The following is a 24,109-nucleotide window of genomic DNA, read 5'->3' on the forward strand; positions in this document are numbered from 1 at the left end:
TGGAAGAGGTGGGCCAGTGCGCGGTTCAGTTACTGTATATATAGATCAGTGAGTATGAGCGCTAACCGTGCCAGAGCGCGGAACGTCTGATGTACGCAGCACGATTGCGTTTACATTTCTTAGTGGCAAGAGTTTTATGTTATTTGATAAATGTTTTAATATTCTTGTTTAACAATTATATATATTTAGCATACTATAATAAAACAGTTAAATGAACACATAGTATTATAATTATTCCCATGTTAACAAACAGTATGTACTGTACTTCAGTGGTCTTTGTGTGATTTCACAAGAGTTTCTAAATTGTTGACGGACTATTATCTTTTATTTTAAACTTAAAAATAATTTCTCAGTAGCACACAGTTGTGTAAAACACATACCAAAATCACCACATTAATGTTTACTAAAGTGAAACAATTTGTGTGTTAAATTATTAACAAATTTTTAACTCAATATGTTTTTTCCCTGACCACACTCAATATGTGTTGAAAATAAGACGTTATGTTGTTTTTAAAACAGTTGTTTTAACAGTGTTAAAGTAACACTGGCCCCAGTTCCTTCCCACCGTCATTTGAATATGCCCTCTTTTCTCTCTCTCATGTGTCATATGAGCAGTGTGGATTACTGTAAGGGACAGAGGAAAGCTCAGTCTTAGTCGAGTAGGACTGTGTGATTATCTGCTTCAACATGAGGACCCTTCCAGTCAACTTTCTCCTGCTGCTGGTGAGTTAAAGCGCTGTGTGATGTGATACACTGGAGACACCCGCTCTGCCTCGTGTTTCTGTGCTCAAAGTCTGTCACACAATATAAAGCAAGGTTAATGAACAAAGGGCTACAGAAGGTTTGCTTTCCATTGAATGATTAGCTGATTTTATTGTTTGCCATGTGTCAGATAGTAAGAGCTGTAAAGGTAGGGTATGCTTGAATTAGTTCTGTTAAATTGGATTTGTGTTACTGCCTTTTTGGGGGGTGTAGATGAAAGGGACTTTCAGACCATGACACAGGGACATTACTATGAACTTTAAGAATTGTTTGCATTGTAAGCTCATGCCTTAAAGTACATGTATAGTCCAAAATATGCTTATTAGTAAAAGTAATGAATAATTATGTGAATACAGTCAAAAGTGCACTGTCAATATCTAGTTATTATATATAGTATTCTTTACAGTCTGCACAGTTTTGAGCTTCATTTTTCAAAGATTTTCATGTCAATAATGGATTTTATGATGTGGTTTACAAATGTATATGTCCTCAAACATTCTTAGAAGCATAAACATCACAGATAGCTTGATTTACTACTGTAAATGCTGGCCAGAAATAAACATCAAGTTTTCGGGAAAACCCATAGCGATTCATTTGGCAGTGGTCCTAAACTTTAGAAGTTTTGTCATCTGCAGTAACTAATTCGTTTTTGTCCTCATTAGCAGATACTGACAACTATTAAACTTTTATAGGATTCTTATTTTCAGCAGCTGGACTGCAAATATATGGACTTCAGTGGCCTGTCAAAGTGGACTATAACCTCTGTGCTATCATTCCATAATCAAAATTAAATTAGATTTAATTAATAATTATCATACCAAATTAGACTGTGGGAAAAAATAATAACAATAATAATAAAGTCAATCAAATTTAAATTATAAATATATGCCTGCCAGACTAAACAAAGGGACTTTCACACTGATAGTACGAATAAGGATTTTTTCTTTTTTTTCTTTATGCAACATCATTTATTTTCTCTTTTGGTGATAAAATCAAGTATAAACTTATATTTGATGTACATCTATAAAGATAAAGTTGTATTTAATTAACCTGACTATAATGATAAATGAAACTTAACTCATCAAATTCTTCTTAGCAAAGTGTTTATATTTAAAATAAATCTTCAAAGTAATTTAGGGGTCTACATTTCAAATGTAAAACCATCTTCACTGTTAAAAACAAACAAACAAAAAAAAAAATCATAATTTATTCACCCTCAAGTTGTTCCAAACCTCTATGAGTTTCCCCACTCTGTTGAATACAAAAGAAGATATTTTGAAGAATGCTACTAAACAAACAGTTGTTGGTAGCCATTTACTGCCATAGTATGAAAAAAAAAAAAAAAAAAAACTAATCAATGGCTACCATCAATCAACATTCTACAAAATCCATTAATATAGTTTTATATATTTTTTTTTTTCCTATTTTTTTCTTCTTTTTTTTTCAGGAAAATTAAGTACAATTTCACAACAATTATGAGTGCTGTAATGGGATTTTCCCTTTTTTTTTTTTTCTAGCAGTTCACATTAAACTCTTAAGTGCTATTCCTCATAGGCTTCTTATGTTATGGCCAGATCCAAACATTGACAACTTTTGTAACATCACTTATAATGACTTATTTTAAACTCAGTCTGTCTGGAGCGTGTGTGTATGGGCTGACAGCGGGAGGATACGACAGAAGCGTGCATGGATCATTGATTCATTTAGTATTGAGGAAGAACACCCTGGTCCATTTCCATACAAACTAGGCAAGGTGGGGCATCATAACAGCTTTCAGCTAGAGCTCATTCTGTTCAGTTTTATTTGAATACAGTTTTATTTGAATAAAGTTTTTCACATTACATGTCAAATCACTGGAAAATAATGATCATGTGAACATTTCTGTATGTATGTTGTTTGTGTTTCAGATTGAACTTGATAAGTCTTTAGTAAATTTTGTGCTACATGGTCAAGGTGTGGACGAAGATCCAAAGAATATTCTCAGCATTACAGACACAGGTGAAATTAGAGTACATAAAAAGATGGACTATGAAATCGACCCTAAAGTTCTCCTTGTAAGTACTGCTTATTGAACAAAGTATCTATTGCAAAACAGCACTGAAATTCATTTAAATATACTGCAAGGAAGGCCTGTATATTGATATTCACTGGACTTAATTGCAGTTGAAATTTGAAGCAATAAATAAATCCAATAATGAAGTGACAAGGCTTGGGCTTGAGATCAAAATATTGGACATAAATGACCATGCACCAAAATTTCAAAAGTCAGTCTATGAAGTGACAGTGGACGAGTCACATGCTCAAGGTAATCTATTATAGTTTGCACTTCACTACTTCACTATTTCATTTATGAAACAAAACAGAACATTCTGACATTATTTAATCATCCTCATGTCACTGCAATGCACAGTGTTGTTATTTTTTCCTCCTCATAACATGAAAGTAAACATTTTTAAGTATTGTAATTATTACACACTACACAGGGTGTTGCTATACTGCTATTACTGTTAAAGGGATTGTGTGTTTTACGAGCTTGATATTCCTATGTTACTATGTTAGCTGAGCAACAAAGGCTCCATAATGTGGGTGTTCACATCATAGAGGACCTCTCCTGGACCGACAACACCGCAAACTCCGCAAACTGAGAATAGCCAGAACACGGCCCCAATCATGTGCACCTTCTAAAGAGGCACCATCAAGAGCATCCTGACTAGCTGCATCACTGTGTGGTATGGCGCCTGCAATGTGTCTTGCCGGAAGACTCTTCAACGCATAGCGAGAGCAGCTGAGAAGATCGTTGGTGTCTCCCTCCCCTCCCTCCAGCTCCCATTAACACACTGGGACCTGCACCAGACACTTTGTGCAGCATTAGTCTGCTCACCACCTCTTTCAGTAGTTAACTGACCTCATTCAATTACCTCTTCTGTCAGTTTAAATAAAGAACTGTTCGCTGAGATTTTTGACACTTTAATCAGACTGAATAAGCTCTTTTGCACTACAATCATTATATCTGAACTGTTTACTTCACTGGTTTGCACTCTGTCTGCCATGTGCCTTGTGCTGCTTTAGTTATCTTTATTTTACATGACCTATTTGTATATTTGTATAGTTGTACTATATATTTATCTGTATTTAATGTTCTACTTTTAGTGTTATCTGTATGTACCAAGGGTCTGAGAGTAACACAATTTCAGTTCTCTGTATGTATGCAGAAGAATTGACAGTAAAACAGACTTGACTTGACTTGATAATAATTCTTAAACATATATAATGTATACTTATCCACAAGAAAAGCATACAGGTTTGAAACAACATCAGGGTGAATAAAAAAATATGGACATGTAATTATTGGGTGAAGTGTTAACACTTAGTTTTCTTAATATTTTTCTAGACAAAAGTGTACTGACTGTACTGGCAACTGATGATGATGATTCAGAAACAAACAATGGAACATTCAGTTTCACAATAAAGTCTGTCACACCAAAAACAGATAATGTTGAATTTTATATTCAGCAGCAAAAAGAATCTGGGACCATATATTTTAAGGGGTGTTTGAACTATGAGGTATGAGCTTAATTTCTTTCAATGGAATTAATAAATGCTATTCCATTAAGACAACACATATTGCTTTTCGTGCTTCATAAATATTTCTCCATTGCTAACAAAGAAATGTTCTCCTAAATGAATTTTTTCCAGAAAGCTCAGAAATATACAGTCCTTCTTGAAGCAAAGGACAAAGGCAAAAAGATACAGCTCTCGAGTACAAGTACACTGATAATCAATATTTCGGATAATAACAACAATCTGCCAGAGTTCTCTGGCAAAACGGTAAGTTTTACAGTGGTCTGTTAGATTACTAGATTTTATGCTTATGAAATTCTTGGTTATTGCTTTTAATGGCAAGTAAGACACACTTTCCAGTGAAACCCAATGAAATATTTGACATGTTTCAGGGACCAGAGAAGGCCAAGGAGAGAGAAACTGGGGTTGAAGTTCTGCGACTGCAAGTAACAGACAAAGATGTCCGTGGTTCAAAAGCTTGGAAAGCCAAATACATAATTTACGGAGATAAAAAAGAGATATTCAAAATAGAAACAGACCCTGTTACGAATGAAGGGATTTTAACAGTTGTTAAGGTAGGCAGACAATTGATGTTTCATTCTATAAGTCAATCTGCCCAAAGGTTGAGTCTGTGTTGCTGGTTATGATGCTTCAGAATCATTGTTTACACAGAAATGCCTTATATTGTTGCCTCTGCGATTTCAGATCAGAGCTATTTTAACATAAAAAAGACACAAAAAATATCTCTGTATACATTCATGTTGATTTTTCTCTAAACTCTCTTTATATTGGGCTCATTCCAGTCAATGGACTACGAGGAGCAAACATATCACAATCTGTCCATCAGTGTGCAGAACGAAATTCCTTACTTTTCCTGTAAGATTAAAAAGAAAGTATCGAATGCCATGTGGAAGTTCAACAAAATACCCCCAAACTCTGACATGAGTGTTGCAGACCTCTATAATAGCATTCCAGTGACCATTTATGTTGAAGATGTCAATGACCCTCCGGTGTTTATACCCCCTGTTAAACATGTTGCAGTAATGGAGAACATAGATGTAGGAACAAGTCTTACAACTTTCACCGCTAAAGACATGGATGGAAGCCACGTAAACACATTTTCGTAAGAGAAGCTAATGATGCTGTATATGTTTCACTGTAGTTTACATATAAATAACGGTGAATTCATCTGGTTTTTCTTTGACTCTCAGATTTGTTAAAGGTGAAGATATTGATGGATGGATAACTGTTGATGCAAAGACTGGACAAGTATCCACGGCTATAATTCTGGATAGAGAGTCGCCATTTGTTATAGACGGCACCTATATAGCAACCCTGTATGCTGTGGATGATGGTAAGACATGCAATATTCTTATGTTATGCCAAGTATCCCTGACAGACAATTCCTTTCATTTTCAAATTAATTTCATTTGAGATACATGCACATTAACGCTGCTAGTGCCATGCTTTAAGGAATGACCTGTGATTCTTTATATCTTATATCTTGTTTGACTGATATCTAATTTAATTGAATCAAACAAAACTCTCAATATCTTTCAAAGATTTGACAGCACTAACCTGGCAACCTCATGATTCATGAACAGGTTTTATACTCTGAATTTCTGTTTCCTACTTGTCTCTGATTGGCAGGTGTTCCTCCGCTGACAGGCACTGGAACTCTAGTGATTCACCTGAATGATCAAAATGATAACGTACCAATACTGGAGTTGAACAAAGTCAGCATTTGCCAAGATAAAGAGCCCACACTGGTCAACATCACAGCCGTAGACCTGGACTTTCCTCCGTATGGACCACCTTTCTACTATGAGCTTTTAGGAGATGTTAAGGACAAATGGAGGGTTGAACCAGCTCATGGTAATGCCATTCTATCCAGACCACCCTACAATCTCTCTTACTGAACATCATATTTCACTTGGAAAACACAGCACATAAGTAAAATGGGAATGTGAGCACTGTTTTATGTTGAATTTATGTCCAGAGCGTGCTTTGTTTCTGTATCTACATTAAGAGGCAAATGTTTAGAATAATTAAGAATAATTAATAATAAAAAATGTTAATGATTTTAAAAGAAAAACATTAAGCAGCACAGCTATTTTCAAAATTGATAATAGTAAGAAATGTTTTTTGAGCAGAAAAACAGTATATTAGATTTATTTCTGAAGGATCATGTGACAATGAAGACTGGAGTAATGATGCTGGAATTTTCACACACATACAAAAAAAATTGAGAATTGAAGTTTTGACCACAGGAATAAATTACATTTCACAATATATCCAAACATAAAATAGTCATTTTAAAATGTAATAATATTTCACAATATTACTGTATTATTGAACAAATAAACGCAGCCTTGGTGAGCGTAAGAGACTTATTTCAAAAACATTTAAAACACTTTATTAATCCAAACTTTTAGTATATATTTACAGTAATACTGACTCTCATGTTATCATCTGTCTTTTTCTCCTAAAGGCACAACGGTGGGTCTTGTAAAAGAAAACAAAGTGTTTTCAGGTCATCACCTCCTCCAGATCAAAATATCAGACCAGCAGGGAATATACTCTATCCAGAACCTGACGGTCACGGTGTGTGACTGCTCTATCACTCCCAACTGCCATGTCAAGACTGTCTCAAAGACTCGGATGGGGCCTGTTGCCATCTGGATGCTTGTTCTTGCAGTTCTGGTTCTCACAGGTGAGTGATTTCCAATGTTCGGATGATATTAATAGTGCTAATAGGTGATGAAGAATTTTGGAAATTGTTTCACAATACCAAAAACCCATCCTTCTGTAGTCAATCCAACCATTAAAAGTGTTGTAAGAAATTATAGTCTGCCTCGACCCAATATGTTTGATCATGCTCATTTCCCAAAATGGCTTAATTATTATAGAGAGGAAGAAAATCAACAGTTATGTTGTTTGTAGACCATTTGGGATGATCACATCCTGAGCAAATGGTGACCAATTGTAGAAAGGGATAGGTGTGGGACACTAAGAACCACCTCAGACAAAGGGGTGTCAGAACTTAAATAACACTTAAGTTACAACAGGAACAACTTCATTTACATGAAAGGTAGTAAACTAAAAATGTATAAAAGGTTTGAATATTAGGATGTTCTGGGTTCATTCTGACTCCATTGAACCCAAGGTACTACATGTACATGTACTTTGTCACTGCTATGCTGCAATAAACATCTTCATCAAGATCTTCAATGTCCTCTTCATTTTTTCTTACATTGGCGAGAAACCCAACGAGATAATTCCCAAAAAAGCAGGCAAAGGTAAGAAAAGTGGTTTCCTTCCACGTGTTGTTTTTTTTTTCAGGGAACCCCCTCGTTTAGAAAAAAAAAACTAGAAAAGAAAATTTAAGGACAGATGAGAATTTGGTTTAGTCAGTATTAGCAGGAGGAGTTCTTAAGCCTATTCTGTACAAATTCTGTTTAAGATTCTAATGGAACTGAATCAGCCTGAAGCAGTGTGGTAGCAGAGTTGTATTGGAATCATTGTTTATTGTTTAGGTGTGGAGATGTTTTTGTTTTTTAAGTTTTTGAAGTAACTGAAATGTTTTGGTGGTCTGTTATAATTTTGTTAAGATTCTAAAGTAATTGAATCAGCCTGACATAGTGTGGTAGCAGAGTTGTATTAGACCTATTGCTTCTAAAATAACTAAAACAGAGTTGTAAGTTTCTAACGTAATTGAAACAGGGTTAGTTGTTGCGATAATTCTGATGAAATTATAAAGTAACTGAATCGACCCGACGCAGTGTAGTCACAGAATTACTTCATTGTGTGTTACAGTGTATTGAGTCCGATGCACCATGACTCTGTGAAGTTTAAAGCCTTAAGCAGTGTGGTTTTGCCTAACATACTGTGACAGTGTTACATTTTAGTTTAGTGTAGCGAAGTTTAAGGCCCGAAGGAGTGTGGCCGTGTCTGGAGAAGTGAAAAATTTGGTTTAGAAGCCTGATGTAGTGTGGCTGTTTTATTCATTTGTGTCCAAAGCACAGGAGCTGTGAATAATTAGACTAACAGGTATCTTAAAGTAACTAGATAATGTTCAGTCAGTGAAGGAAAAGAAGCCTATTGAATTGCTGAACACAATTCAATAAGATTGTGAAAATGGAACAGTTGATAGTTAAATCGCTAAGCACAGCTCAGTAGGAATGTTTGATGGGATAGAGAAGGCAGATAACCCCTACGAGTGGGCTATGTCTCAATTCAAAAATTGTCCCAAAATGCCTAAAAACAAAGAGGGAAATGTTGCTAATGCATTTCAAGCTCTTTTTGCCTCATACAAGGTAACTAAGAAAAGATAAAAAACAAGTTGCTAAATTCTTAAGTCAGCGGCTATGTCATATCATTGAGAAATTATGAGGCTGAAGAGATCATTTTGAAGGAACAGATAGTGAAATTGAGAAAACAGAGAGGGAAACATTTAGATGTTTCTATGAAGGGACAGATTGACAGTTGGTACATGCCCAATCCAATTCTGAATATGACGAAAATAACTGTGTTAGTCAATGACATAATTCTTCAGATGATTCTGTGAGGTTCCCAGGAGCACCAGTGGGAACAAGACAGACTGGAAATGAGAGAGTTCTTGGTCGAAGAAATTAAAATGGCCAAGCTGTTAGGCAACTGTCTTTTATGGACTTTCAAAGTCTTGTTACAGCAGTGGTTACTTTTGACCCTGATAACATGGATCCTGTAGAGTTTTTGTCAAAACCGGGGAAGGTAGTGGATGTTTATAGTGTGTCAGACGAAGATGCTTGTAGACTTCTTATGATCTGCATTCCTCGCTCATTAACTAGTGCTTTCTCACCGGAAGTTTGTGACAAAAGGGCAGACAAAGGTGCAAGTAGAGATTTTCTACTTAAACTTGCTGGAACTAATTTGGTTAACTTGAGAAAGATAACCGAGGTGACACTGCAAATTGGAGAGCATCCTCTAGCATTTTCATCCAGGTTGTGGGAAATGTTCAGCTGTTACAGTGGTTTGCCAAATGCAACTAAACAAAACTTCATGTTTAAGTCTGCATTAATTGCACAGAGTAGTTCACACATGCCAGAAGCCATTGCTATGCATGTTGATGTAAATACACCATACCAAAATCATTTCCAAAACGACACAGCATTTCAATCCAAGAAGTCAAATGAAAGCTTCAGAATCTAGACATCCAGTTGCTGCCTTTGGTGGGAGAGAATGTTCTAGATTATCTAATGGTTTCCATCAGAGACCAAAGAGATTAGAAAGAGTAAATTCAGAAGGTCTTACTCTCTGTTATGCATGTGGAAAAACTGGTCACATTGCTAGACATTGTCAGACATTGAAAGGACGGACACATAGCAAGGCATTGTTTGGAGAAAGGTAGAAAAGTTCAGGAAGTTGTATGTTTTGCTTGTGGAAGGATGGGACACAAGGCGAGACAGTGTCACTTTTCACACAAAATAAAGATGGGCTACCGTGATATCCTTAAGAAGATAGAAAGTTTAGAAACCCCGCTGGAAAGGAAATAAGGAATAAGCCATTCACATCTTACCAGACACTGCACTGCATGAACAACATTACTGTAGCTCAGTCACAAGCAGATGCTGATGTGAATTGGAGGAATTGTTTCGTGATAGTATCATATTTTAGGAAAATATGTTTACTATCAAAATGGGGATGATTCTTTAAAATTTCTGAGAAATGTGTTCATGACATTAATATTTGAATATAATTTATGAGAAATCCTTTAATTGCATTCTGTGATTAAATTTCTATAACTTTGATGTTTTGAATGCGAATAGATTTTTGTGGGGGAAAGGGGGGGCAACCTCTTCTTTTTAGTCTTGTTTCAGGTATAAGCATCAAGATGTTTGTTTGAAATGTGTACCCTCCTGGAGAAAGATGATCTGGTCATCTGAAGGACAAGAAGGCCAGCAAAACCAGTGGAGCCAGGGGACTTCCAGAAGAAAAAGGAAATCAAGAAGGCCAGCAGCGCCAGTGGAGCCAGGAGATTTCCACAAGAGAAAGGTCTTCTTAAAGAACAGAATGATCATCAGAACCAGAAATCAAGAGATTTCCAGACCTACAAGATCCAGAACTCCAAGCCTAAAAGATCTAGAAACCCTGAGACCCACAATGGCATGGATGAACCTGATAGAACTTCACAAACAGCAACAACAGCTAGAAGGACTTTTTCAAATTTAAATGACTGGAGAATGGAAAGGCAAAAAAATGGATCAAACCAATTTCAGAGACTGTGGACGGCAGTCTCATCACCAAGATGGAAAACAAGAAATGAGAAATGCACAGAGTATTGATTTATGATAATATATTTTTCAGGCAGTAAATTTGGGCCTTTTGGAGTTTTGGACATTGTCTACTGAATGCACACATGTGGACAAAGGACGTCCACACTGAGAGAATGGACACAATGCAAGTGACAAAATGAAAACACAAACACACACACACACACACTGTGTTGCCTATTGATAGATGTGTTTGCTCCTTTGGGTTTTGGCTATGTTTGTACTGTCATAGTTTAGTACATTTAGAAAATCCCCTTTGCTGTTATGGCTCTCAAGTGCTCCTCTCCCAACTAACCCCCACCCAAAAAAAAATGTTTGTATGTCATTTTGCCAAATTTGAGAAAAGTCTCTATGATAAATTTTGCTTAATTGGATGGAGCGATAACCAGTGTGCATGAGGTGATGACCCAATGACGGGTAAGATTTTCCTTTGGCCAGAGGGGGAGAATCTAAGGCAGGGCTTCACTGCCACTGGGCACATGCCCTGGAAGGGAGGTATAATCTGTGTAACAGGAGCGAGTGTGATGCTTTTTTTGGGCCAAGAGCATCAAAGAGGGGACTGTTAGAAATTATAGTCTGTCTCGACCCAGCTTCCACTCCACAATATGTTTGATCATGATCATTCCCCAAAATGGCTTAATTATTATAGAGAAGAAGAAAGTCAACAATTATGTTGTTTGTAGACCATTTGGGATGATCACCTCCTGAGCAAATGGTGACCAATTGTAGAATGGGAGCTGGTGTGGGACACTGAGAACCACCTCAGGCAAAGGGATGTCAGAACTTAATTAACATACAGACTACAGCTGTTATAACAGGAGCAACTTCATTTACACGAAGGGTAGTAAACTGAAAATGTATAAAAGGTTTGAACTTAAGGCCCTGATATACTTCAAACGAAATCGAAGAACAAACTGATATGATGTCAATTTGAACAAAATCAGGCCGAAACGAAGTTCGTTTTGAGTTCGTTTTGGAAGTTCGAAACAGCTGACCAAAACAAACATTTTGGGGGAGTTCGTTTTGGCTCCTAAACACCTTAGAGTTTTTATTGGTCCATGGCGGTTACACAATTAGTGGGTGTGTAATGAAACTCCACCTTCTTTTGACTTCTGATTTTTTTTCTGGTTCGTATCTCATTCAACGGATGTCAGGCAAGAGAACAACATCTGCTATCACTAATAACATAAAAACAATGAGTCGAATCGCTGAGCTGGCACAGATATATCCGCACCTATACAATCCCTCGCAAAGAGACTTTAAAGATTCAGAGAAAGCATTTAATTTCAAGAAAGAAATTTCAACGAATCTCGGTGTCGACTACCCAGAGTTATGCAAAAAGCAACGTAGAGAAACATCAGATGCAAGATTTCCAAAGCCATGAAAAGAATGAAAGGAAAGAGTAAAGACATAAGGTAGCAAGTACCAAATACATGTTTCAAATAAATGTTACACCATACTGCTGCTGCTGTTGTTCTTTCAATAAGCAAATTTGAAAGGTATACAATAAATTAAATGCCAAAAGAACATACAATAATAAACCTTTGTTTTTATCAAATCATGACACCACATAAAATATAAAAAGGTGTAATAATTTATCCAATTTAATAAAATAAATGAACACTGATGAAATAAAGTAACAAACAGGTTTGTGTTATTGAGATGACTCCAATATTTGTTCCACATCATGCTAAACTTTTCAGACAACAAGACATTCACACTTCCTATAAAGGACTGATTATGGAAATAGAATGGTTCTTTTGTATTGCAAACATGATACTTGACTCTGAACTGCTGCTAATCATTATTCCTTTGTCTATAATATTCTGACCATTGGTGGCCACCTAGATTGCCTACACTTCATCATTTCATCGTTGTTGTGTTTAAGGGGATACGCGCGAACTTTGCGACACGTTTACATTAATCTACACCACGCCTCCAGCAGCGCGGGGATGTTGAAATGTTCAGAAACAGTATACCGTTGCTCAGCCTTTTAGAACTTCTTTTTGGCCCCAAACGAAGAACAAAAACGAACTTCATTTGAAGTATACCAGGACCTTTAGGATGTTCTGGGTTCATTCTGACTCAGTTGAACCCAAGGTACTACATGTACTTTGTCACTGCTATGCTGCAATAAACATTTTCATAAAGATCTTCAATATCCTCATCACTTTTTCTTACAGTGTGGTTAAACAAAAAACTTGCCATGGAAACCTATAGAAACCTTTTTTTTTTTTTTTTGAATGTCACATGCTTTTTTTATTAAACTTTTATTACAGTTTTGAAATGTATTTTGTTCTCTGTAAATACTGTAGTTTTGATTTGCTAAAAGCACTTAGAATGTTTGTTTTTCTGCATTTGGGGAAAAAAAATTCAGTTGATTTAAAGATATAGTTCACCCAAAAAAGTTTTGCTGGCAATTTACTCACCCATAGGCCATCCAAGATGTAGATGTTCATGTAGAGTTTGTTTGTTCTGAACAAATCTGAACAGATTTGGAGAATTTTAGCATTATATCACCAAATTTAGCATTATTGGATCCTCTGCAGTGAATGGTTGCTGTCAGAATGTAAAGTGAAAAGCTGCGTGTTTGTAAGAAAAAAAATCCATTATAAAGATGTTTTTATGTCACGGGCCGGAACGAGCCCCTATTAAATGTACCACCTCAAGGAGCTTACCCAGAGACACCACAGACAGACAACAAGGTAAGTAATAAAAGTTCAGTTTTATTGAATTAGAATCCTAGTTATTAAAACACGTAATGGAAGAGTTCCAACTCTGTCCTCCTCTGTCCGACAGCAGTGGGAGCCCTTGATGCAACAGTCACAACCCAGCGGATAACAGAACGGGAAGCCAACTCAATCGTTCCTCTTCAGACAGAACTGGTACGTAGCCTTTTAGGCGATGGTAAAGGGGGGGGTCCCTCAGTAAGTCTTCCTCGAAACAGACGACAAAGGATCGGACAGATAGGGCTACGAGATCTCCACTCAGCAGTCCCTTTCTAACACAGTCGATGGTGGGTATAGTGATTCCTCTTCAGAACAGCCAATGGTCAACACCTGCATAAACAATGTCAAGGAATTCTCACAGCAGTTCCTCTCCAAGACAGTGAATGATACGTATATGTACAAGCGATAGTAAGAGTCGAGCACACAACGGTTCCTCTTCGAACAGGCACGGCAGGTGTTCGTACGGACAGTGGTAAAAGGATCTTCTCCTAGCGGCTTCTCTTCAAAGCAGACAATGGCAGGCAATGAAACAACTTATAGTAAGTGACGTTCACATGGCAGATTATCTTCAGTATGACATGACAGCACAGGGGATCAATGCTTCTCTTCGGAAAGCAGATAATAGAACAGACAATGGTAAGAGCTTCACCCAGCGGCTTCTCTTCAGAGCAGACAGCGGCAGGCAATGGAACACTGGTAAGGGATCTTCACCCAGCGACTACTCTTGAGCAACGGGCAGCGGGAACCATGGCACAGACTTTCAGAGACTTTTACACAGCGTTATCTTCAGAGTATGACAGCAGATAATGAAACAGACAGTGGTAAGAGAGCTTCACCCAGCGGCTTCTCTTCAGAGCAGACAGCAGATAATAGAACAGACACTGGTAAGAGAGCTTCACCCAGCGGCTTCTCTTCAGAGCAGACAGCGGCAGACAATGGAAAAACTGGTAAAGGATCTTCACCCAGCGACTTCTCTTCAGAGCAGGCAGCGGCAGACCATGGCACAGACTGTGACAAGAGACTTTTACACAGCAGCTTATCTTCAGAGTATGACAGCAGATAATGGAACAGACAGTGGTAAGATTACTTCACCCAGCGGCTTCTCTTCAGATCAGACAGCGGCAGACAATGGAACAACTGGTAAGGGATCTTCACCCAGCGGCTTCTCTTCAGAACAGACAACAACAGATGATGGAACAGACTGTAGTAAGAGACTTCCACACAGCAGTTAATCTCCAGAGTATAACAGCAGATAATAGAACTGACAGTGGTAAGATTACTTCACCCAGCGGCTTCTCTTCAGAGCAGACAACAACAGATGATGGAACAGACTGTAGTAAGAGACTTCCACACAGCAGTTAATCTCCAGAGCAGGCAGCAGAATTATACACCCACACTTGTGCATGCAGTAAATCACTTCAAAGAATCACACGTGTCCACTTCACACTAAACACTGCAGTCCACAACAAACTCAAAGTGAATAAGGCTCCCGCTCACGGTCCCAGCCGGCGTCCTCTTCTATTGATAGATCTGAATATCCAACCCTGTAAGAAGTATACTACGAAGGGATTTCAGTCAATATCTTGACTAATTTAGAGACACTGTCCACTGACTGATACACCCAACGAATATGGAAGATAAAGGGGCTTCACAGAAGGATATCAAAGAGGCACTTAACTGCTGCATAGATGATGTGGATGTTCAGCCACCCTTCAATCCTTCAATCACTTTCACTTTGTAAATCCATTCTTCCAGTTCCACCTTCACGCCACGTTAGTCCTTCCCGCTCTGTCCTTTTTCCTCTTCACATCAGAATGCCCTTTTTATAATCCACCTGGTCAATACATGTCCCAATCGCTGTTAACTTTCCTCCTATTACACAGCTGACGCAATACATGGGGGAAACCCCGGAACCGGCCCGGTGTCCCACTAAAACTGCTCCCACCTGGAAACATTTCCCGGGATAATAGTTCCTCTTTGTCTATCACCCCGTGACATTTATATTTAATCTTTGTATATAAAAATGTGAAGGATTATATTTGTTGTCTGATTCAGAAGAGAAATATGCACAGATCAAGCATGGTTTACAAGTGAAAACAGTCCAAAACAGCTCTAAACAAATATGTGGTTGCATTTTGATGTGAGAAGACAAAAGTATGAATGTGAAAGTACCCAAGTTTAAAAGAAATACTCTCTTTTTATATTTCAGCAATGTGCTTAATGAGTCTACTAATCTCCTCCAAGACGGAAATAATTGCACTGAATGAGGGCCTCAGTCATCTCATGACAACAAATACAGAAAATCCAGGAACTGACTGCTTGGTAATTTCATCACACAACCCACAGTAACTGTTCCCTTTCAGTCAGTCACTCTAGACGTCACGTCGGTGACCGACGAATTGGGGATATCGATTCGATAGACCAATTTACTTCGAGTGTAAACTAAACAAGCCAATGCACATTGGCATGCAATTATTGCATCCAGCTGCCGCTGATCACAGCGTGAGTATAAGAAGGCAGCAGGTGCAATGCATACCAGCTTTTCACTTCGGAGCCGAGCGACAGTATCGTTCTGCTCAACTGTGTCTGCTGTGAACTACGAGTTCAGCACACTCCTGGAAGCTTCCTGTGTCGTCCAAATGTCGAGTTGGTTGCACACTTCAGGCTGCACTACTCCCTGTCAAGCGGCCATCTCCCCTGTGCACCTCAGCACTGAAAGGGCATTTCCTAAAGACCAAATTTTCTCTAAAAGAGCTCCACGGGTGCGTCTTTGTAAAGACGACGGATCAGCCTTATAAGGATGCCATTTCACCCATGCTTTTCTGGGTGCGGTCGTTACCTGGCACTGGGTGATGGTCATGTGTCTGGGCATCAAGCATTCTGAGGTGGCCTTCATGGATGGTCATGTTCCCACTGGGGGAAGATGACCATCTCGGAGCTGCGAACCAGGCTCCGCTACCTTCAGGGGTTACCTCTGCTGCGATCTGGGGCTTGTTCTGGCGGACAGACGAGAACCACTTCCAGCAGTAGCGCAGGCAGTTTGAGGGTTACAGTGGTGGCAAACCCCACAGGGAACCAACCCTCTGGGGACCATCACTCCTCTTGCACCTCCAGCGGAGCAAACCCACCGAACGTGCTGGGCCCTTTTCAAAGAGCGTACCAGCGGTATCCAGTGGACCTCCCCCCGACCAGATTTCGATCTCAGGATCAGAGGGAGAGCTGTCCGATGAAGATTCAGTTGCGCTGCCGCACTACAGGACTGAATTGGATCCGGAGATGGCAGCTATGCTTTCCCAGGCCGCCGAGAGAGTTGGATGATTGGTTTTTTGGGGTGGCTTACTCTGGTTCTCAGCACCCTGCCCTGGTGCCTTTCTTCCCGGAAGTGCATGATGAGCTCACCAGGTCATAGACTTTTACTGCCAGAAACCGGTCGGTGGGCCCCTCCTCCCTCACCACCCTTGATGGCGGTGCAGCGAAGGGTTATGCAGTGATCCCCCCGGTGAAGCGGGCGGTAGCGATGCAATTGTGTCCTAAGTCCGCCTCCTCCTGGCAGGGAGACCCAGTACTTCCTTCCCAGGCCTGTAGGCATTCGTCTGGACTAACCGGCAGTGCCTATACAGCTTGCGGGGAAGCTGTTTCCACCTTACATGCTATGTAAGTAAGTAAGTAGGTAAGTAAAGTTTATTTATAGAGCACTTTTCACAGATAGAATCACAAAGTGCTTTACAAGGAACAACCACATTAATAAACAGATAAAATTTAAAACATTTAAAAAGTCAATAAAAAAATGTAAACCCAATCAACCAAAAGCTTGTTTAAATAACAGTGTCTTGAGTTGCTTTTTAAAAGAATCAACTGAATTAGCCATACGGATGCACAAGGGTAGGGCGTTCCACAGTCTAGGGGCTACAATATCTCCCCTGGTTTTATAACGAGTCTTTGGAACAGTTAAAAGCCTTTGGCCTGTTGATCGAAGGGCACGATTTGGGGAATATGTGCATAACAAGTCAGTGATATATTGCGGGGTCTGACCGTGTAAAGCTCTAAAAGTTGAAACCATTATTTAAAAAACAATGCGGAATTTTATAGGTAGCCAGTGCAGAGAGAACAGCATTGGATTAATATGAGTCCTTCTGCCAGTTTTTGTTAAAAGCCTTGCAGCAGCATTTTGTACCAATTGGAGACGATTTAGGGCAGATTTGTTAAGGAAATTAAAAAGAGAGTTACAGTAATCTAAACAAGAAGAAATAAAAACATGAATTACCATCTCAAGATCAGAGTCCATGACGTTACTGCAGGTGCACCAGGCCATGGCACTGAAGAACCTGCACAAGGGTGGTCATGATCTGGAAGTTGTGAAAGAACTCCAAACCGCCACTGACCTCGCTCCGAGCGACGAAGGTCACTGCGAGTTCTCTGGGTTGTGCGATGTCCATGCTTGTGTTCCAGGAGTGCCATCTCTAGGTGTGTCTGGCAGACATGAGGGACACTGACAGGGTTCGGTTCCTCAATGCCCTGTGTCCCAGACCGGCCTCTTCGGGGAAACAGGCGAGAGATTTACCCAGCAGTTCTCGGCTGCCCAGAAGCAGACTGAGGCGATCCGACACATCCTGCCCTGGCGGGCAGCTGCTGCCTCCACCCATCCGCCAGCTGCAGCACCCCAGCCTGCTCGTCACCGCTTAGACAGGTGACCCAGAGATGGAGGGATCTGCTCTTAGGGAGATGGTGAACGCACCACTCCCTCCCCCGGAGGAGGGCCGGGTGGAGAATCTTTTGTTTTGTTTTTTCCCATACCCAAATTCTCGACAAAAGAGCAGTTTCCTTTTATCTCTGGGTCCCAGGAGGGCACGGAGAGTTACGGATGGCCAAGCTCCGGAACGCACTCATCCTCCTCCTTCGCCAGATAGCAGCAGCGGGTGGTTCAAGAGTGTCAACAAAGGCCCTACTCACGCACCCTCTGCCAACCTGTGGAACCAGGTGAGCCTTGCACCCCAGACTCACAAGCTGCCCAAGTTGGGTCCCTGTGTTTCACCTCACTGCCCCACTGTGGGTACGACTGTGGTTCCACTGATCTCACTTGTACTGTTTCTAAGCGCCTGGTCAGCGCTACTCAGTCCATCTCACTGGCTTCTGCAGACCATCAGCCCCGGCTATCTGATTTAGTTTGCCCGGTGTCCCCCCAAGTTCATCGGTATCCGCTTCACTACAGTGAAAGCGGCTGATGCCCCTGTTCTGTGGGCAGTGATCGCAGTCCTACTGGCAAAGGACATATAGAGCCGGTCCCTCCAGCCGATATGATGTCGGGGTTTTACAACCCTTACTTTATTGTACCCAAGAAAGACGGTGGGTTACGGCCAATCTTGGATCTGCGAGTTTTGAACCAGGGCCTTCATAGGCTACCGTTCAAGATGTTGACGCAGAAACGCATCTTCGGGTGCATCTGTCCCCAAGATTGGTTTGCAGCGATCGAGCTGAAGGACGCGTACTTTCATGTGTCAATCCTTCTGTGCCACAGACCACTTCTGTGGTTTGCATTTGAAGGACGGGCATATCAGTACAAGGTCCTGCCCTTCAGGCTGTCCCTGTCTCCCCTTGTCTTCACGATAGTCATGGAGGATAGTCACCCCCTCAGAGAGCAGGGTGTTCGCATCCTCAACTATCTAGACCAGGGTTCGGCAACCTATTTCGGCAAGACGTGCCATTTTTTATTTTTCTGGTTAACCAATGTACCAACCCCAATTATAAAGAATGCATTAATGCTTTGTACAGTACATACACATTTTTAAATGATATGACAAATACCATAGGCTTCTTTGATTTTCATGCAAACAGTTTCAGAAGATTTTTTTCATAAATAGTTTTTTAAACTTTTCAAAAGTTTCTTGAATAAAAGATATACAGTGTGACCGTACTGAACATCACTGTGTGTGTGTATGTGTGTGTGTGTGTGTGACAAGGCCCATATTTGAGAAAAAAGTAGTTTGCATCACTGGATATAGCTGTCGGTCATTTAACATTTCTATCGTAAATGTATCATTAAAAGTTTACTAATATTAAATGATTTGCAGCTTCATCTTACCTCACTCTCTTCAATGTTAAACTGATGCTTCACGCTCCAATAATCTACTTCTGTCAACAGTATACCCCGCCTACTTTGATTTGAAATTGACGCACACTGTTAGACCACTGAGGCTTTGATCTGAAGTGTGCTCTTGTGGTATTTTGCTGTCATACAAATTCAGCGCTGCTTCAAGTCAAACACGTACTGTGCTTTGTTAGGAGACAACAGTTCTGTGGCTTAATAGCTAATATTTTCATTTACACAAGTTTGCAAAATCAGACAATAAAGTTTCTAATATATACCGCAATATTAACAACTTATTATTGAGTTGTTATAAGTAAATATAGCATTCGCAACAGGTCAGTGTTCAAAAAATGCTGAGAAATCACTTCACATAACCCTACACGAGTGATTACTGTTAGACTGTCTGAAAAAAAATCATCACTGACTTTCAAAGCTGCTACATGCACTGAAACTATTTCAGAGGCACCTGGGGCATATGGCGGCCACAGCGGCACTTACACCGCTCGGCCTGTTACATATGAGACCGCTCCAGCACTGGCTTTATGGCCAAGTCCCGAGGTGGCACTCACCAAGTCCAAGTTACACCGGCCTGTTGCCAAACCTTCACCCCATGGTCAGATCTTGCATTCCTCTGGGCAGGGGTGCCCCTAGAGCAGATCTCCAGGCATGCTGTGGTTTACACGGATGCCTCCACCACCGCCTGGGGGGCCAAATACTACAGGCATGCAGTCTCAGGGATTTGGACGGGCCCGCAGCTGCACTGGCACATCAATTGCCTAGAGCTGTTAGCAGTGCGCCTTGCCTTGAACCGTCTCAAAGGGCACATGCTGGTCTGAACAGACTCCATCCTCTGACGGTCCAGCTGATTTGGAGACGTTTCAGAGCCACTCAGGTAGACCTGTTTGCTTCTCCAGAGACCTCTCACTGCCAGTTGTTTTACTCCCTGACCGAGGGAACACTCGGCACGGATGCACTGGCACACAGCTGGCCGCGGGGCCTACGCAAATTTGCATTTTCCCCAGTGAGCCTTCTCGCACAGATACTATGGAAAGTCCGGGTGGACAAGGAGCAAGTCTTGCTAGTGGCGCCGTATTGGCCCACTCGGACCTGGTTCCCCGAACTAGTGCTCCTCGCAACAGCCCCTCTTTGTCCGATTCCTCTGAGGAAGGATCTACTGACTCAGAAATGGGGCACCGTTTGGCACCCGTGGCCAGACCTTTGGAAACTCCATGTCTGGTCCCTGGACAGGACGCAGAGGTTCTAGGTGACCTACCCCAGAAGGTAGTGAACACCATCACTTCGGTGAGAGCACTGTCTATGAGACATGCTTACGCCTTGAAGTGGAACCTGTTTGTAGAGAGGTTTTTTTCTCGCCGAGAAGACCCCCGAAGATGCCCGATAGCAGTCGTGCTTTCATTTCTACAGCAAGGGCTGGAGCAAAGGCTGTCTCCCTCCAGCCTCAAAGTCCAGGTTGCTGCTATTGCTGTGTACCCTGTGAATGGGAAGTCTTTAGGTAAGCATGACCTCGTCAACAAGTTCCTTAGAGGGGCCAGGAGGATACATCCTTCCCGGCCCCCTTTTTCTACCCTCTTGGGACCTGACTCTAGTGCTACAATCACTTCAGCAGGGCCCATTTGAGCCTTTGCATTTAGTTGAGCTAAAGTTTCTTTTATTGAAAACTCTGCTCCTGCTTGCACTAGCCTCCATCAAGAGCGTAGGGGACCAGCACTTTTTCGGTCGACGATTCATGCCTAGAGTTTTGACTCCCAGGTAATCCTGAGGCCCCAGCCCGGCTACGTGCCCAAGGTTCCCACTACACACTTCAAAGACCAAGTGGTGATGATCCTGCAAGCGCTGCCCCTGGAGGAGGCAGACCCAGCCCTGGCTTTGCTCTGTACCGTCCGAGCATTTAGATGCTTAAGACCGGACACAAAGCTTCAGGACCTCAGACCAGCTCTTTGTCTGTTACAGAGGCTGGCAGAAGTGGAATGCCATCTCTAAGCAGAGGATGGTCCACTGGATTGTGGATGCCATCACCCTGGCTTATCAGGCACAGGGTGTGCCCTGCCCATTCAGGTTGCGAGCTCACTCAACTAGAAGTGTTGCATCCTCCTGGGTGGCGGCTCGTGGCACCTTGCTGACAGATATTTGTAAAGCTGCGGGCTGGGCGACCCCTAACACGTTCGCTAGGTTCTACAGCCTTCTTGTAGACTCTGTATCATCTTGTGTTCTCACCTCAAAAGGGTAGTGGCCTGGGTGGAGGAGGCAGCTTTTTGTGTGATTTTTATATATGTTCTAGGGTGTGTATATTGTGTAGACTGTTTTGATATTCTATATCACTGTGGGGAGGAGAGTGTGGGAGAGTGTCTGGTGCCGGGCCTTCACAATGAATCCGTGAGAACCGTAGAAGGCTGGCTTCCATACTGAGACCTAAGCGGTATTTGTATGTGTATAGTCCATGGTATAGCCTTAGAGCCTGTGTTTTCCCGGCAGACTTCTGCCTTCCCGAGAGGGTTTCAATCACCTCCAATTTCTCCATATATACCTAAAAGGATGCTATTTGTGTATTTGCTTCTGAAAACTCCTTCGGGAAGGATGGGGCTTCTGCAGCGTCCCTGTTCCAGGTGGAACGGGTACGTTTTCCCAATGTTATCCAATCTTACCCAGTGAGGTAGTGCTTTAACAATGGTTAGTGGAAATGCTTGTTCCGAGCCCCGGCCTACACCAAATAGGGGCGCAGGCGGCTTGCACAGGGCACTGGAAGGGGCAGCACCCATAGCGCTTTGGTAGGTATCCCAATTCGTCAGTCACCGATGTGATGTCGAGAGTGACCAACTGAAAGGGAACATCTCAGTTACGTATGGTAACCCTTGTTCCCTGAAGGAGGGAACGGAGACGTCACGTCCCATCTCCACGGTTGCTGGACCACTGCTGAGCAGCCGGGTCACCGGCTCGGCTCCTCAGCAAAAACCTGGTATGCATTGCACCTAGTGCCGCCTTATACTCACGCTGTGATCAGAGGCAGCTGGATGCAATAATTGCATGTCAATGTGCTTTGGCTCATTTAATTTACACTCGAAGTAGATTGGTCTATCAAAGCAATATCCCCAAATTCGTCGGTCACCGACATGATGTCTCTGTTCCCTCCTTCCGGGAACAAGGGTTACCATCCGTAACCAAGACGTTTTTCAGTAATGTTTAAATTTGTGCATTTAATTCAGTTTTAGGTAACACTACAACAATGTTTTATGTCAATATTAGCTCAAATTATTAACACTAGTTTATGTAATAACATGAGAGAACAATGCACACAGCATTTGTTAATTTAATGTTAAAGGGATACTCCATCACAAAATAAAAATTTTGTCAATATTCACTTACCCCCATGTCGTTCCAAATCCGTAAAAGCTTTGTTCATCTTCGGAAAACAATTTAAGATATTTTGGATGAGAACAGGGAGGCTTGAGACTGTCCCATAGACTGCCAAATAAATAACAGTGTCAAGGTCCAGGAAAGTATGAAAAGCATCGTCAGAATAGTCCATCTGCCATCAGTGATTCAACCGTAACGTTATGAAGTGACAAGAATACTTTTTGTACACGAAGAAGACAAAAATAACGACTTTATTCAACAATTCCTCTCCTCTGTGTCTCTCCAAATCAGTGTAGTGCCATTTTAACAAATCTGAGCAGTAAGCAGGCTGCTTACGCTCTTCTGTATCAGCCGTAAGGGATTAATGACAAAATTTTCATTATGCGGTGTAGTTACCCTTTAATGTTAAAAGTGACATATCAAGTACATCTCCTTGTATAATTTGACACACAAACACACACACACACACACTAGAGGTCTTCACAGTGCACCCGAGACCCGGGACCCGTACGGGTTCAGGTCTATATTTTAAATGATCAGCCGGGTCCGGGTCGGGTCCGAATCTATTACTTCGGGTCCCGGGTCTGTTTAACATTGTGTGTAATACCCGTGCGATCGGAGTCATCGGACTCGGAGAAAACCCGGCCGTGATCAGACACTGCTTGTGTTTTTTGCAACTTGTAAAATTAGACAAAGAAAAGCGTGAGGAAAAAAAAGTGATTTCTCTCTCTCTCTCTGCCGTTAGAAACAGAGCGCGCAGACTCAGAGTTAATGCAAGTGCACGCACGGTAATGATGCTTGCAGACTTGACACGCTCATATTTAATATATTTCAGATCAGCAACAAAATCTGAGGTGAACTGTCACATGAATGTTTTCTATGACGCTCAAATTGCGTTAAAAAGCATATTTTAGGTTGATCCAGCTAGCACGCATGTGCAGTTTCAAGGCGTGTCATGTTTCTATGGCAACCAGTGAGGCACACAATGACTTTGACCGACAAACCGCGCTTTACATTTTCTCCCATTTTTATAATAATATAAATGAACTGTTTAATCTTAAAGTTTTAGTGGTCAGATTCAGACTCAACGCAGAGCAGAGCACAGAGATGATAGCAAATAAATAATGTCAGTGGCCATGGCACTGAACGAGCAATCGTTATTATAGTTCAAAAGGGCAAACAGTTGAAGTTATTATGCGAGTTAACTCGAGTCAGAATGTACATGTGCACAGTTGCATTTGTCATCCGTCACCGTGACATCAAGTGGAATTTTGAAGCTGAAATAATGA

The 24,109-nt window shown here is 41.1% G+C and overlaps 1 protein-coding gene across 1 annotated transcript in view; it reads left to right on the plus strand.

Moving 5' to 3' along the window:
- Nucleotides 1-616: 616 nt before the first annotated feature.
- The window catches only part of LOC109062747 (cadherin-like protein 26), a 31,316-nt gene continuing 7,823 nt past the window's right edge, over nucleotides 617-24,109 (plus strand). Inside the window, exons 1-12 of the mRNA XM_042712610.1 lie at nucleotides 617-723; nucleotides 2,393-2,515; nucleotides 2,670-2,816; nucleotides 2,926-3,067; nucleotides 4,154-4,326; nucleotides 4,459-4,590; nucleotides 4,716-4,898; nucleotides 5,127-5,446; nucleotides 5,535-5,677; nucleotides 5,974-6,198; nucleotides 6,815-7,036; nucleotides 15,573-15,685. Coding sequence (XP_042568544.1) covers nucleotides 688-723; nucleotides 2,393-2,515; nucleotides 2,670-2,816; nucleotides 2,926-3,067; nucleotides 4,154-4,326; nucleotides 4,459-4,590; nucleotides 4,716-4,898; nucleotides 5,127-5,446; nucleotides 5,535-5,677; nucleotides 5,974-6,198; nucleotides 6,815-7,036; nucleotides 15,573-15,685 — 1,959 coding nt within the window. The 5' untranslated portion in view covers nucleotides 617-687. The remainder of the gene's footprint in view (nucleotides 724-2,392; nucleotides 2,516-2,669; nucleotides 2,817-2,925; nucleotides 3,068-4,153; nucleotides 4,327-4,458; nucleotides 4,591-4,715; nucleotides 4,899-5,126; nucleotides 5,447-5,534; nucleotides 5,678-5,973; nucleotides 6,199-6,814; nucleotides 7,037-15,572; nucleotides 15,686-24,109) is intronic.

The sequence above is a fragment of the Cyprinus carpio genome, chromosome A23, assembly GCF_018340385.1.
Source record: "Cyprinus carpio isolate SPL01 chromosome A23, ASM1834038v1, whole genome shotgun sequence".
NCBI lineage: Eukaryota > Metazoa > Chordata > Actinopteri > Cypriniformes > Cyprinidae > Cyprinus > Cyprinus carpio.